Source organism: Benincasa hispida, chromosome 2, assembly GCF_027475165.1.
Source record: "Benincasa hispida cultivar pf3 chromosome 2, pf3_genome.v1.1, whole genome shotgun sequence".
NCBI classification, from domain to species: Eukaryota; Viridiplantae; Streptophyta; class Magnoliopsida; order Cucurbitales; family Cucurbitaceae; genus Benincasa; species Benincasa hispida.
In genome coordinates, this window is record NC_143479.1 from 69,038,692 (window position 1) to 69,055,413 (window position 16,722).

At 37.0% G+C, this 16,722-nt stretch overlaps 1 protein-coding gene across 1 annotated transcript; it reads left to right on the forward strand.

Moving 5' to 3' along the window:
- The first annotated feature begins 13,277 nt into the window (after window positions 1-13,277).
- LOC120070987 (heat shock cognate protein 80) lies at window positions 13,278-16,393 on the forward strand. The gene is made up of 3 exons (XM_039022958.2): window positions 13,278-13,700; window positions 14,054-14,195; window positions 14,292-16,393. Exons 1-3 carry the CDS (start codon window positions 13,578-13,580, stop codon window positions 16,136-16,138), a joined length of 2,112 nt encoding a protein of 703 aa, XP_038878886.2. The 5' UTR covers window positions 13,278-13,577; the 3' UTR covers window positions 16,139-16,393.
- The last annotated feature ends 329 nt before the right edge of the window (window positions 16,394-16,722 follow it).

Consider the following 16,722-nt stretch of genomic DNA (forward strand, 5'->3'; position numbering starts at 1 on the left):
TACCTTTCATGCATATTCTCATTGTGTTGTCTAATAGATAGGAGTAGGAGTAGGATTAACATAGCAGCAACCCCTTCATTCTTTTATTTATACCGCCGCAAGCACAATCACCGCAAACATATAGTTACAAATCCCTGTGTTCGACCTCGGATTACCCGAGAAACTTGCATTCATGTTATACTTGGCATGAACGTAAGAAATCTTGTGGCAGAACACATGGTCATCGCATACATTGTTGGCGCATTTTCATTCCAACGCATGATCATCAACGCATGGCTATCAACGCATATTTTAGGAACATGCATTGCGTAATGCATCCACGAGATTTGGTTGTCGAGTAGAAATTGACTTCAAATTTCCATGCATCATCAAGCGATTACAGTCATCGTATAGAAGTTGCTTGTAGTTGGATGTTCGCATGATACCCGTGGGAGCAACCCAAAACGAAGGTAGGTTTCCAAGGACGACGCAATATGAAAAGAAAAAAAAATAAGAATATAAGAGACAACTCCTCTGACCAGCAAAAGTAAAACTTAACTGAAAATCAAGAGTTGAAGTTGAGATTGACACACAACCGTAGTTGGATGCTCGCATGACACCCGTGGGAGCAATCCAAAATGAAGAGTGTAACCATTATCAACAGTCTCTAATAAAATGATGCAAACTAGACCACCGCATACAGACGCACCAAGTTGTTTTTGCAAGAAGAGGTAAACATTCTTTTCAAAACAAGAAGGAAATTTTTTAGTAGAGATTTGTTGTATAAAAGAATAAAGTAGAGCATGTTAATGAATTATTAAAGGATAGAAGGAAATTGCATTGTTAAGTAATGTTGTATAGGTAGAGCATTCGGAGCAACCAATCGACGCAAAGTTAGGATAGGAATTGAGCGAAAATTTCCTTAGTTGAAGATATGCTTGAGGACAAGCATATATCTAAATTTGGGGGTGTGATAACTTGTAGAAATACAAGTTATTTATACTGTTTTATTTAGATATTGCGGCAAAGAGAAAGAAAAGTTGCGTCGATTGTATACAAATTCGCTAAGAAATACGAAAATTATGAAATGTCGTAAATACACCCACTAACACCATTGCGATGGCGAGATAGAAGGTTTTAGTTTCTGTTTTGCATGAAATAAGTCACCGCATGCATTCATGGCTCGAAGACAAGATAAACAACGCATCTACGTCGCATTGTACCCATCAATCAAGAATGAAGATATGATCAACGCAATGACGGCGCATGCAAAAATCGATCAAGAGTTTTAGCGATCAACGCAATTTTAACCGTATGCGGTAATAAAAAAAAACACCGCATGCGGCGATAATTCGAAGATTTGAAGAGCAACACATTTGCGGAAGATTCTGAAGAGTGTACAACGTTCAGTTGTACATTTCTGACAAGTTGATTGCGTAACAGAAGGAATTTTTCATTCTGCCATTTCAGGAACTACCATAACTATATAGTGGGGTCCACAAATTCAAAGAGCCAAGGTCTTGCCTATAAATAGCTTCTTCAAATTAACTGAAATACATACATGTATACATAGAGATGTGCATATATTGATTCTGAGAGAAAGGCTAGTCTGAAGCGACTGTCTAGAGTAAACCTGGGAGAACTACGAGACAAGGCCGAGAAGTGAGTCTCTGAGCAGAGAATTCTTCCAATTCCCGTAGTTGAAGCTCTGTGTGAAGGTCAATTCTACCGGAAAAGCAAGCTTGAGAGGGAAGCTTTCTTCTCCACCACTTCCACACGCCGGCAAGCATAATCTCCGATCGGGATCTGTGTCAAGACGTTGACACTTTTTCAGTATTTGTTTCTATCCTCTATTTCATCTTTATATTCATCTTCTGTAATCTCTCATACACATCATGTATCAAACGCTTAATTTTAGAATTAAATGTTATCTCAGTCACCATTATCATCTCTCTGTCTCTTTCATACATTCATAATTCATTTTCTCCATGATGTGTTCTTAATCCTCGGGTAAATAGCGAGAATTAAGCGATTGAGTTAAGGAAATAATTAAGTTTAGCTAAATCATGCTCGATGGTATCTTCACCTGTGAGAGCAGAAGTGAAAATGTTATTCTGCCTATCGAGAGAAGGTTGGAAGAATGCGTTAACTAAAGCGAAAAGTATTTCCAGAGATGGGAACAACCTTGCGTTCATCACATTCATCTCTGTTTCGCCATAGAGATATGGGAACGCGACCGATCATCGAGAGGTGTACGCCAAGGGAAAGCAGAACCTTAGTTACGTCCTTAACATGATTGACAAACTTGCGATGTTTTTACTCTTTACTCTTTCTCTTTCTACTTCATGCATAAGACTTGCCATCGCATACATCGATTCTTTGTACAACTTCACAGTATGTTCTCGACCTCAGTATCATGTATCATGTATCTTGTATCATATATCAAAAGAGTTTAGGAATTTCTTTTATCAACGCATTTTTACTTTACTTTATCATCGCATTTTTATTTCATCGCAATTTATGTTTATGTACAAACCCAACATTCTTTATTCATTATTAAAAAACCGGTTGCATGTATCATATTAGTATCGCATTAACGAAAACAATCCCCGTGTTCGACCTCGGATCATTCGTGCAAGAACACATCAGAACCAAATTAAGCGTTGGAATTTCAAGACCTACGGTTGTGGAGAATGCAAGGTTTGAGATAAGGCCGGTTATGCTTTAAATGATCCAAAATGCGGGACAATTCGGAGGTCTACAAGGAGAAGACCTGCATGCTCATTTGACCAGCTTCGTAGAAATATGCAACGCATTTTCTATACCTGGTGTGACTCCCGAAGGAATTAAATTGTATCTCTTCCCGTACACACTGCGGGGTGAGGAAAGGAGGTGAACAATACCCTTGATGGGATTGTGCAAGCAAGTTTGACCGCCTGCAGAGGAGTGGATTGCGGTAATCATGAGAAAATTGTCTTTCAATCTGCATTTCTAAAATCTATGTTTAATTCTGTCTTTATTGCTCTATGCATTGCGTTATTTATTGTTTTCTCAGAATTAGTCTTTATTGCTTTTTGAATTTACTTTCAATTAATTCAATTGCGTTAATTCCATGTCATGTCCAATTTCTTTACTTTCCTTCATTAGTTGCGTTGTTCTTAAAATTCCTTTGAATGACTGACTTAAAAAGAAAATGAATACCGCAAAGTCCTAACGACTTGCGTTGTTGATGAAAAAAAATTAATAATAATAATAATAATAATAAAAATAACAATCAACATCCAGTATGCATTGCGATGATGGGTGCATCTTGTGCTAACAAGATACACTTTGCGTTCATCTTTCACAAATGCACTGCGTTGAGGGGTGTGTTGCGCGCGTATGTATTTTGCGCCCGTCCTTAGCGAAAACGAACTATGTTGAGGTAGTGTTGCACCAGTAGAAATACCATTCGCCCGTCCTCCAGAAATGCGTTGAGTTGAGGGGTGTGTTGCGCTGATATATGCGTCGTTGCCCGTCCTCTGCAAATATGCATTTGCATTAACAGATGCGCTGTGTTAATCTTTAACCTTGCACCTGTTCGAGTAAAATGCAAAGGATAAATTCATTCATTATTTTTATGTATAGAAGCTATTCCTTGATTCTTTGTACATGCTCCAATTTTGTATTGCGATAATTATAATTCTTTGTATACTTAGTTAATTTTAATACAACTAAGTAACTATTCTTTCCATATGTGTTTGCCTCAATACTTATCATCCTTTGTCAATTATTGTGATGTTCTTTATCTTATATTTTGCGTTATTCATTGCGCTGCCATGATGAGTAATATGAATACCCTTAGCAACATTTCTTATACTTTGCATTTTCTGACTAACACTTAGATAATTCATAGCAACAACGTTGCTTTACCTTTTATACTTCAAAACTCTGCTCAAACCTTCTTTTCAAAATTTTGACCAAGTGTTTTGTCTATTCTGTCCAAAACAACACAATGAGAACCTTGCGCATCTCTAAATTTTAGGGTAGGGAAGGTCTGAGCAGATGCGATCAAGCGGATGTGGTTATCCTTAGAAAAATGCGTTCATTATAAAAAAAAAATAATTTCTCATATAAACTCCAATGTTAGTGCAAGAAAAAATCTCAACCTAATAAGAGTTAAGTCGTGAAAGGAACCTGCTCGTAGTTGGATGTTTGCTTAACACCCGTGGGAGCAAGCCAAAACGAAGGTGGGTTTCCAAGAACGACGCAATATGAAAAGAAAAAAAATAAGAATATAAGAGACAACTCCTCTGACCAGCAAAAGTAAACCTTTGCTGAAAATCAAGAGTTGAAGTTGAGATTGGCACACAACCGTAGTTGGATGCTCGCATGACACCTGTGGGAGCAAGCCAAAACGAAGAGTGTAACCATGATCAACGGTCTCTAATAAAACGGCTCAAACTAGACCACCGCATACAGACGCACCAAGTTATTTTTGCAAGAAGAGGTAAACACTCTTTTCAAAACAAGAAGGGAATTTTTTAGTAGAGATTTGTTGTATAAAAGAATAAAGTAGAGCATGTCAATGAATTATTAAAGGATAGAAGGAAATTGTTTTGTTAAGTAATGTTGTATAGGTGGAGCATTCGGAGCAACCAATCGACACAAAGTTAGGATAGGAATTGAGCGAAAATTGCCTTAGTTGAAGATATGCTTGAGGACAAGCATATATCTAAATTTGGGGGTGTGATAAATTGTAGAAATACAAGTTATTTATACTGTTTTATTTAGATATTACGACAAAGAGAAAGAAAAGTTGCGTCGATAGTATACAAATTAGCTAAGAAATATGAAAATTATGAAATGTCGTAAATACACCCACTAACACCATTGCGATGGCGAGATAGAAGGTTTTAGTTTCTGTTTTGCAGGAAATAAGTCACCGTATGCGTTCATGGCTCGAAGATAAGATAAATAATGCATCTACATCGCATTGCGCCCATCAATCAAGAACGAAGAGATGATCAACGCAATGACCATGCATGCGAAAATCGATCAAGAGCTCTAGCGATCAACGCAAGATACAATGATAATTTGTATTCTTCCATTTAATTGACTACAACCTTGATATCGATAATCTTATAATCTAAGAATTTTCCCACAAGGAGTTTTTAGTACCTACTTCTTATAGCTTGTACTTCTCGTCTAATGTCTCTCACAATAGTTTTGATGTATTGTAGGAATTGCAATTGACATTATAAAAAGTGTCCTGAAGACCACTAAAAATATAAGTTACGACACAGGAAGTCCAAATGCATCCATGCTTGCTTTGAAGCTTCTGTTTTAGGAGTTACAGCTTCTGGTGGAGTAATTGAGCAATATTCCTTCAAAATATGAGCAATATTCAATGTGGTAAGATAAAAGATCATCTTCTGTTGCTATCTCTTGAAATTGTCTCTCTTGAACTTCTCTGATTTTTCAGCATGAGGTTTGACAATGGGCGATCTAATGATGGTAGAAGTAGTGGTATTGGTGGAAGAGTTTGCAGCCATCAGTTCAAATATAGTAATTGTCTTCAGATTGTTAGGAGAAAATGATATATACATAACTGAATACACTAGCAAACTGATTACACTCAATTTCTAGAAACAATACAGGAATGTATAATATTCGAACTCAAATGAAAGTCAGATGGTGTAACAAGGATTAGATATGAAAATAACCAAAGACTTTAAAGAACTTCAAAACATTTGGAGACTCAAAACGTAGTCGAGGTATGCTTCTGGTAAGCGTTGTCCTGAAGACAATTATTCACTCTGCACGGGCTACAAGTAGACTATAATGATCGTCTCAGCAAGATACAATGACTAACTCTGGTAGAACTGCAACCTTGAATTACTCGAGTCTAGCAGAACTCTTGGATACTTGCATTCGTGTTTTCGTGATGTGTGCTAGGAGTGTATTGTGAGTGGAGATGGAATATAAGATTGATGTAAATGGAGATGAATGGTGAATGACTTCTCTAGGTGAGAAGAATGGGTGATGCGTTACACTCTCTCGATGATGCGTACAAGCTTTACCTGAGCTAGATCCAAGTATAAATCTAATTCAGGATCCTGGTAAGTCCAGGGTTGAACACATGGATCTACGTTAGACTAACGCAAGCTTTGCATTACACTGATGTAAAAGGGTTCTAAATAAATGCTGGAAAAGTTATCTACACTCGAGCTTGGATCAATATTGAGGCTGACACTGCATTCATACAAGAAGAAATAGGAGCTCAAGTGAAATATAGGATTCAATGAAGGAATGGTGCTAAGTGATAGATAGATGCGTTGATCTAAGCGAGATGGACACGAAAAAGTGGGTAAGAATGAAGATGAAATATGCGTGTTTACAATCAAATGTATGTCAATACATTGGGTTTCTGTCTATCTAATCATTTAACATTTCTCAATGCAAATGCCATATGTTCCTATCTCTAGGGTGCATGCGTTAAATACAGAAAACAGTGAAACACAAGTATCTTGATCTTTAAAGCTACTGAGCGTTATGACTTGATGTGTTTCTAGCTATTCTATTCTCTCGAATGGTTTAGCTGAGATAATTTCAAACAAATGATCTAAATGATTAAAGCTTTTAGAATTTTAGCATGCACAAAGTCAGAAACGCATTTAACACGGTAGATGCTAAGTAGAGGCAAATATGAATGGATTAAATGCACGATTTTATAAAGATTGAAATTGTCTTTAGAATAGCACACTTAATCACATGATGATGAATGAAAATAAAGTAAGAAGAAAAGAGTCAAGCTGCAGAGTTCAATTTCTTGTCTTTTTTGACTTGATCTTAATGTGTGTACAACCAATTTGTTAAGGAAATGAAGAAAAGTTCTCTCTCGAGCTTGGTTCTCTTCAATTCTCCTTGATCAACAATGGTGATGGTTCTTTTCCTCCTGTGATCTTCTTGTAGCAGCAAGACTACTCTATTACTCTAAGATGCTCTCTCTACATTATGCTGTATTTTCCGGTTGCAAGTTGGTGACGAAAATTAGTGAACGTATTTATGCGATGCATGTCTTAAGGTATGCGTTGATTCGCATGCATCGGTGGTCTTGCGTTGGAATGAAACTATGTGTTAACGAATGTATGCGATGACCATGCGTTCCCGTCACAAGTTTTCTTGCGCTCACGCCAAGTATAATGCGAACGCAAGTTTCTCGGGTGATCCAAGGTCGAACTCAGGGACTTGTAGCTAGACGTATGCGGTAATGTGTATGCGGCAGATGAATAAAAGAATGATGGGGGGTTTTAAGCTACAACTACTCCTACTCCTAACTAATAGACAAAGCATTGGAAGTATGAATGAGAGGTAGAGACACTACAATTGTTGACGCGTAGTAAATGGATGGAAAATAGATAAAATGTGGGGATGTCTTCATCGCAACCCTTAAGAGTGACCACAAGGGCAACCTCAGCCAGTGCAAGTTATGCAATCATGCTACACACACTTGAGCCTATTTCTAGGATTTATGCGATGTGTATGCGAAGTGTCAAGAGGCCTTATTCCTAAGTCTCTATTCCTGCTCATGTGCTCCCACATATAAACAAGATGACCACATACCGCCACCGTATCCTACTTCTTGGACGCATGCAATATCCTCTCCGTAGGGTGCATACGTTGTGTAATAGCAAATGGAGCTTATTCCTAAGTTCCCCATTCTTGCTTATGCAATCCAATCCACTCTCCCGAGATTTAGATTTGGTTTTTAGACTACTCTTCCAAGTATGCCTAAATGATGAATGATGCGCTCATAAGACAAGGTAATCGCATAAACCTGGCTGACGCAATCTCTAGTGAACACTGGTTTACATTGCTTAATGTGACCAACCACTTACCCTCTTGGGCAGTTAGCTGTTGCTGACTTTACTCATAGACAAGCGTTGCGTCCACCTATAGATAGGCATTGCTAAGCAAATAAGGTTTTCTCACACACTCGCACAACGCACACCTTCCAGTGGTTTGCTACATGCTTCATATCTCTAATCCGCATGATTAAGTATGTGATACTCTAACAGTCTCACTAAGTGATGCAATGAATGTTAAAGGTGCTAAGCAAAGAAAGATGGAGATGTAATCGAAGGAAACATAGAAATGCATTGAACACACAATGTATTAATTTCTTAATCCAAAATGTAATACAATACAATATAAGAAAAGAAGAGAAAATGAAAGGACCAGCTGGAAGCAATGTCTTGCTTCCAGCAGATGTGTGTCAAGGCTGCCAGTGGTGCCATAAAAGAACGGTGGAGCTGACTCTCTCAAGATCTAACTCCGGCGAAGGCTTCGGTCGTCACTCGGAATGGATGAAGGAGATGAAGAACTCTCAAGCTTTCTTCTAACACGTTCGTCTGGATCACAAGGATCCACCCGAAGGTTGGGAACCTTAGATGAAAACCTTGGATGAATTGAAATTCTGCTCAGCGGCTTCTATTTATAGAGCTTGATCGCCGACAGCATTAATGGACCTGCTCTGATTTTGACATTAGCGGTGCGTTGATCCTTTTCTGAATCTCGGCTGCTAATGGCATGGTAGGTGAAATGTCAATATCATCTTTTGATTTTCCCGAGATATGCTTTGATGCTTCCATTCCACCAACCTTCCGGTGATCCTGCTATTATGGTTATCATCGTGTAGCTGCAATCTTAAAATGACCGCATTTGCTTGATTACTGCAACTTCTACAAGATGACCACATCTTCTATGTGATGATCGCATTTGCTCGACGACCGCAATTCCCATTCGATGGACGCATTCGCTCAACAGCCGCAACACCCATACGACTATTGTATGCGATCACCACATGCGATTAATGGACACAATATTCATGCGTTGAGCGTATGCAATCGTGTATGCGATCGTCTATGCGATAGCCCAGCTTCCGCGTCTGCGTCTGATTCCTGCGTTAGCTACAAAAATAGACAATTGAACGCATAATAATGCATAATAGTGGGTTAGCTGAGATTCTTAATGCTGAACAACACAAACAATTCTCATGAATTCCTAATATAACTGCCGCATATTATGCTTAGCAGCCCTCATAATTCTAAATAAAAGGCCTAAGATGATGTTCATTTCTACATATCATCACAAGTCTTCTATTTATAGGCGTTTTCCTTCAGCAACTTGTGATATGACAACATTAATTTCCATACCCCGGTTAGCCGCCTGCCATTTCAGTTGTTTTTCAGACGTCGACATTCAGATATCCATACTTGCAAGTGGTGATTTAATAGGAACAACTCGAACCAATGTATTTGCTATGCGTTGCAATTCTTCAGACACATGCCTTTGTGTTAATTGCGCCTGCGACACTTAGTGAAATTTATTGAAATTCTGCGATGAAATGCATTAGTGATGCAGTTTTATCAAAAAGAATATTTTTGTAAAAGTTAGTAATGTTTGAAGGATTTCATGTGTTTTCCTTTAAGAAAGATGAGATTTTATTATTAAGAATCCTGATTGTTCCAACTTTTGAGAGACAATAACTTGTATTGCTACAAGTTATCACTTGCTCTCAACTCAACTCAAGAACAAAAGAAAGAAAAAAAGAAAGGAGAAAACTCTTCAATTTGGAATAGGATGCTGCAAATGAAGAACCAAGTTGCTATTTATAGGCTAGCAACTAGGTAACTCTCCAAATTACAAAATAAAATCAAATAAATAAACAAATTGAAACATTTGTCAAATTTAACTCAATTGAGTTGTTACTTGACAAAAAATAAACATAACTCATTCAAACTGAAAAAACTACAAATTTTAACTTTCATACATATTAAATTTGTACATGAAACATCATTCTGATTTGAAGTTTCAATTCAATTTGAAAGTTTCTAAACAATGAATTTAATCTACACGATTAAATTCATTTTATGTTTCAAATCTTCACAAAACTTTCACTTTCTTTCACCATATCTATCCAACAACATGTCAACAACATGTAACATTGACAATGCCAGGGAGACTACAACCCTTGAGGTTGTATAGCTCTAGACTGAGGTTAGGTCGATTATTTTCCTATCAGGACATTTCTTTCAACCAGTTACCTTGAAACCTAAGATCTTGACTTTTTCCTTCTGAGATGTGTGTTTTCCCATGTTGCCTCATAGTTCCCTTGGGCTTGGGCTCGCTCATGTGCTTTGGGTTGTGCCTAGAGCAACTTTTAAAAATGAATTTAATATACGTAGATTAAATTCATTGTTAAAACATTCAAATTGGATTGAAACATCAAATTGGATGATGTTTCATTTACAAATTTAATTTTCTTATGCTAAATTTGTAGTTTCTTCCATTTGATGAATTGTTATGTTTGAATTTATCAACTATAGTGATGCCCCCAAATTTCAACCTAAACGAGGGAACATTACCAAAATTACCCTTTAACTATCTCTACTAACTATGATGCTTTAGAACAACATAACGACATAAACTACACTACAAATTTCAAAACACCTAATAGATATGTGAACTTTCTAAGATACAGATAATTATCCTAACTACCTAAAAAATCCAATACATGAGCACGTCCTCCAAAACTTGGTTTGGGCGCTTGATCTGGTCATCTATCTTAGAGTGTGAAACGTGACACTAAAAATCAATTGAGTTTTAAGGGCCTTTTGTATACTTTGCAAAAGTTTGACATAAATCGAGAGTCTCTATCTAATATTATAGACACAGGCATACCGTGAAGTCTCACTATTTCTTTTAAGTACAACTCTACCCACTTCCCCACTGAATAGGTTGCCTTACTTGGAATAAAGTGTGCAAACTTCTTTAAATGATCCACTACCACCCAAACCATCATATACCCTTTAATTGTTGGTAATAAAGTTTATAACAATATTTTACCACTTCCAAATAGAAAATACTTAAGGGTTATAATAACCCACTAGGTCTTTGCCTTTTAACTTTAACCTATTTGCATGTCAAGCATTTACTAACAAATTAAGCAACATCTCTTTTCATGGTGTGCCACTAGTAATGCTTCTTGAGGTCATCAAACATCTTGGTACCACTAGGTTGCACTGAAAAATGGGTGTTATGAGCCTCTCCCAACAACTTTTGCTTCAAGGGGGAATTCTTCGACAAACACTCTCCCCCTATATAACAAAGTTGAATAATTGGCTAGGGTGAAAATCACCCCGACCTTACCTTACCCAAGCACATCACCAACTCAGGATCATCTTTTTGGCATCAACTATCCTTTTGCCTCAAACTTGACACAACGGAAAGTTGGAGTAGCACATCTTTCACAACTAACATAATCTAGAATGATCCAACTTGTCAACAATTCATTATGGGAAGTCACCAAGGATGCCACACTTGCTATCCTTCTACTGAGCGCATCTACAACCACATTATCCTTACCTTGATGGTAGTTAATCTTACAGTTATAGTCTTTCACAAGTTCTAACCATATTCTCTGTCTTATGTTAGCTCTTTTAAGTAAATAGGTACTTCAGGCTTTAATGGTCAGCGAAAATTTGGATATTCTCTTTATAGGAGTAGTACCTTTAGATTTTTATAGCATAAACTACTTTGCAATCTCCAAATCATGAGTGAAGTAATTGCGCGGTTTTTTAGTTGGCATGGCATAAGCAACAACTTTTCTCTGTTGCATAAGCACACAAGCTAGCCCTTTCCTTGAAGCATCATTGTAGTCCACTAACCCTTAATTATTATCAGAGACAATAAATATTATAGTTGATGTCCGTCATTCTTTTAACTCTTGAAAACTTTTCTCACAAATATAGTAGTGGAGGGAACATTTTAAAGAAATCGAGGGAATTGATATAGTGGTGGAGAGAATGACTTAAAAATGGTAATCGATATAATGGTGGAGATAATGTCCTAAAAATAGAAGGGGTGTGAGTTTGAGCTCTCTTATTTTATTTTCCATTTTCCATTTTTTCTATTTGTTGTTTTTGTTTTATTTTTTTATTATCTTTTAAAGCTAATTGAATAATATAATACTTTAATTCTTTTAAAAAATATCATATTACAATTCACTTTCAAATAAATTTAAATTTTAAATAAGTATTAGCTATGGCTAAATTATAAAATTAGTTCCTGAACGTCAAGGCTTGTCTGTATTTGTGTCTCCCAACTTTCAATTTTGAGCTATTTTACCAATTTTCTAGTTTTATGTTTAAATAATTAATGGAATGTTTAGATTACTTATTTAGTTAAATAACCTTACGTTTATGTATTTTTGGTCTCAAACAGAGACAAACCTAAACGTTTAAGAAATAAAAAACCAAAATACATGGAAAAAGTAAAATAAATAAATAAATAAGATTGGCAGAAAGCAACAAATAAAAGACCAGAGAGAAAAAATAGTAGAAAAACAGGTAAAAAGAAGTCTGAACATTCAAATACTAAATCTGTAATTTAACTAGAATTAATGCTTAATTTAATTCAAGTTTCTTTACAAATGAAATAAATTGTGATATAATATTTCTTTTATTAATGAACTGAAATATTATACTGTTAAACTTGAAAACGTAAAAAACAAATAAAAAATGGAAAGAAAAACAAAAGATAAATAAAATCATAAAAAAAAAACAAATAAAATAGAAAAAATGTAAAATTGCAAAAAAAACAAAAAAACAAAAAAACAAAAAAACAAAAAAAAAAACAAAAAATAGGGCTTCAGATTAGGGTTGACAAAATTCTCTGCAAGGTCGGGCCCCACGGATCCTTGACTCGATCAGGACGAGAAATCTCATGTTTGACCAGGTACGGGAGTCAAACTAGGGATTTAAGTTGGAACGGGGAGGGGATCCTCGCCCCGTCCCCGACCACAATCCCTGCCCCTTTGTTTATGTGTTAATATATATATATATATATATATATATATATTAAAATTATTATTCCTAAAAGTGCTATACAAAGCAATTTAATTACCCAAAATTTGTTATAAATGTAATAATTTTAGATTATTTGAAGTAAACTTTATACTTAGAAAATATAACCAGAATAAATTTAAAAATGGAAATAGTGTTTATAAACTTAATCTTCAAGTACAAAAATTAAAAATTAAATCAAATTATTACCAAACGAGACATAAAATTTTTCAATATTATTATCCGTTCAAAAACTTCTAAACTTCAATTTTAAAATCCTTCCATCAAAAAAGAAGAAGAAAGTCTCAAACCCCTATTCTCCCACAAAACCCCTGTTCTCCTAAAAAAAGAAAAAAAATAAAAATTTATGGTGCCTTGTTTGGCTGCGCGTTTTCAACATTAGCGCTTCAGATTATCTTGTTCCAATCCTGGATTAAGATTTTCCTATCCCCATTTTCTGGAATTCTCCAATCTCCGGGAAAAAAAAAAAAAAAAAAAAAAGGAAAAAGCAAAAGAGAAAAAACAAAGAAATAGAAAAAAAGAAAAGGACTTAGACTTCAAATAAATAGAAGGTTCCAGAAACCCTAGTAAAATCCCTTCTTTATAAGCCTTCGGTTCCACCATTAGATCTTGATTTCTTCTTTCAAGCGCCCGTTTACATTTCCTCCATTTCTCTGTTCCTTGATCGTCTCTATCTTCACGTCTTCGGCAATGGCGGATACTGAAACCTTTGCCTTCCAGGCCGAGATTAATCAGCTTCTCAGTCTCATCATCAACACTTTTTACAGCAACAAGGAGATCTTTCTCCGAGAACTTATCAGCAATTCCTCTGACGTAACTATCCTTTCCTTTTCTTTAATTCCGTCTTTGATCTTCGTTCTATTTACTCTTCTTAGGAGATCTTTTTGTATTAGTGTGATCTTTGATTGTTATTCTGGATTTCCCTGGTTTCATTTCGATTTTACTTATACACACGCTCAACAAATTTTTAGGAAGACTTGCTTTAGATTGCATCAAGATATTTTATCATTTCTAGAATCTTCATTACTATCTACTGAATGGTTATTTGAAGTCTTGTTGGGTTGTTGGATGATTGTAGAGTTCTCAAGAATTGTGTACGTATTATTATGTAGACAGAATTTTCTGAATGGGATTCTTGTAATTTACGATGTGGCATTTTATTTCAGGCTTTAGATAAGATCCGTTTTGAGAGCTTGACTGACAAGAGCAAGCTAGATGCTCAGCCTGAGCTCTTTATTCACATCATTCCTGATAAGGCAAACAATACGTTGTCGATTATTGACAGTGGTATTGGAATGACCAAGGCCGGTGAGTGATTGCTATGCATTAACTTGTGTGTATGGCTGTCTTTTTAATCTGTTTCTTATGGTATAACTCATTTGGTGAATATATCTATGTTATCAGATTTGGTGAACAATCTTGGTACCATTGCAAGATCTGGGACCAAGGAGTTCATGGAAGCTCTTGCAGCTGGCGCTGATGTGAGCATGATTGGACAGTTTGGAGTCGGTTTCTACTCTGCCTACCTTGTGGCTGAGAAGGTTATTGTTACAACTAAACACAATGATGATGAGCAGTATGTATGGGAGTCCCAAGCTGGGGGTTCCTTCACAGTCACCAGGGACACATCTGGTGAGAACCTTGGCCGAGGTACTAAGATTACCCTGTACCTCAAGGAAGATCAGCTTGAATACCTTGAGGAGCGTCGTCTTAAGGATTTGATCAAGAAGCATTCTGAGTTCATTAGCTACCCGATTTCTCTCTGGGTCGAGAAGACCATTGAGAAGGAAATCTCTGATGATGAAGATGAGGAAGAGAAGAAGGACGAGGAAGGAAAGGTTGAGGAAGTTGATGAAGACAAGGAAAAGGAAGAAAAGAAGAAGAAGAAGATCAAGGAAGTTTCCCATGAGTGGTCCTTGGTGAACAAACAGAAGCCTATCTGGATGAGGAAGCCAGAAGAGATTACAAAGGAAGAGTATGCTGCTTTCTACAAGAGCCTTACCAACGACTGGGAGGAGCATCTAGCCGTAAAGCACTTCTCTGTTGAAGGTCAATTGGAATTCAAGGCTATCCTCTTTGTTCCCAAGAGGGCTCCTTTTGATCTCTTTGACACAAAGAAGAAGCCAAACAACATTAAGTTGTATGTTCGCCGTGTCTTCATCATGGACAACTGTGAGGAATTGATTCCTGAATACCTTGGCTTTGTTAAGGGTATTGTCGATTCTGAGGATCTTCCCCTCAATATTTCTAGAGAAATGTTGCAGCAGAACAAGATCTTGAAGGTCATCCGCAAAAACTTGGTGAAGAAGTGCCTTGAGCTCTTCTTTGAGATTGCCGAGAACAAAGAAGACTACAACAAGTTCTACGAGGCCTTCTCCAAGAACTTGAAGCTTGGTATCCATGAGGATTCCCAGAACAGGCCTAAGATTGCTGAACTTCTCCGTTTCCACTCGACCAAGAGTGGTGACGAGTTAACAAGCCTGAAGGATTATGTGACCAGAATGAAGGAAGGCCAGAATGATATCTTCTACATCACTGGTGAAAGCAAGAAAGCCGTAGAAAACTCTCCTTTCCTTGAGAAGCTCAAGAAGAAGGGTTACGAAGTTCTGTTCATGGTTGATGCGATTGATGAGTATGCAGTTGGTCAGTTGAAGGAATTTGAAGGGAAGAAGCTTGTATCAGCAACGAAGGAAGGTCTGAAACTTGATGAGAGTGAAGATGAAAAGAAGAAGCAGGAAGCTTTGAAGGAGAAGTTCGAGGGGTTATGCAAGGTGATTAAGGATGTTTTGGGCGACAAAGTTGAGAAGGTTGTTGTTTCTGACCGTGTCGTGGATTCTCCTTGCTGTTTGGTAACTGGTGAATATGGGTGGACAGCCAACATGGAAAGAATCATGAAAGCTCAGGCATTGAAGGACAATAGCATGGCAGGTTACATGTCAAGCAAGAAGACCATGGAAATCAACCCTGAGAACTCCATCATGGAAGAGCTCAGAAAGAGGGCCGATGCGGACAAGAACGACAAATCCGTTAAGGACCTTGTTCTCCTCCTTTTCGAGACTTCTCTTCTAACTTCTGGCTTCAGCCTCGATGACCCAAACACCTTTGGAAACAGAATTCACAGGATGTTGAAGCTTGGATTAAGCATTGATGAGGATGCTGGAGAGGGCGATGCTGATATGCCTCCTCTTGAGGATGCCGATGCCGATGCCGATGCCGATGCCGAGGGTAGCAAGATGGAGGAAGTCGATTAATTTTGAACTTAATACTAACCAGTAGCATCTTTCAAGATTTCCCTATGTTATGCTTTCAATTTACAACATATAATTTGCCCAGTCATTTAGGTTAGTTTATGCCTTACCTTTTCATGCTATTTTTCTTTTGTTTCCCGGTCAAATGTTGCGTTTTCACAAAATTTTGTGGCCAGCTTAAGTGATGGTATATTTTACTCACAATATCTGTATGTTTCACATCTCCCTTGAATTTTATTGTCTGACTTTGTGCTCAAATGCGCCGCGTTTTGTTGAAGCTTCGCTCAATCTAGTGGGCCACGTGTTGAATTTTGTGCCGGTGCAAGTGTATTATCCTTTTTCTACATGAACGATTTACTGCTTGTTTAGTTCAATTAAAGAATTTGATCAAGTAGATTTTCAATGATGGAGGCATGCAGCTCTCAGTTGTTAGATGGATAAACCAAGAAAATTTTACTATTCTCGCAAGGGTTCGGTCTTTATTTTGAAGATGCCTCATGAATTGATAGCTCCGTTGCTTTCTGGGTTAGGCCGATCTTCTTGTTTCTTTCTAATCCAAGTCTTTTCGTTTGAAAGATCGTGGGTTA

What these genes read in the sequence shown, in the direction of transcription:
- LOC120070987 (XM_039022958.2), top strand. Translation starts at nt 13,578, where the DNA reads ATGGCGGATACTGAAACCTTTGCCTTCCAGGCCGAGATTAATCAGCTT. An exon ending in TTATCAGCAATTCCTCTGAC is followed by an intron (nt 13,701 to 14,053) that starts GTAACTATCCTT and finishes ATTTTATTTCAG; the next exon opens with GCTTTAGATAAGATCCGTTT. An exon ending in TATTGGAATGACCAAGGCCG is followed by an intron (nt 14,196 to 14,291) that starts GTGAGTGATTGC and finishes CTATGTTATCAG; the next exon opens with ATTTGGTGAACAATCTTGGT.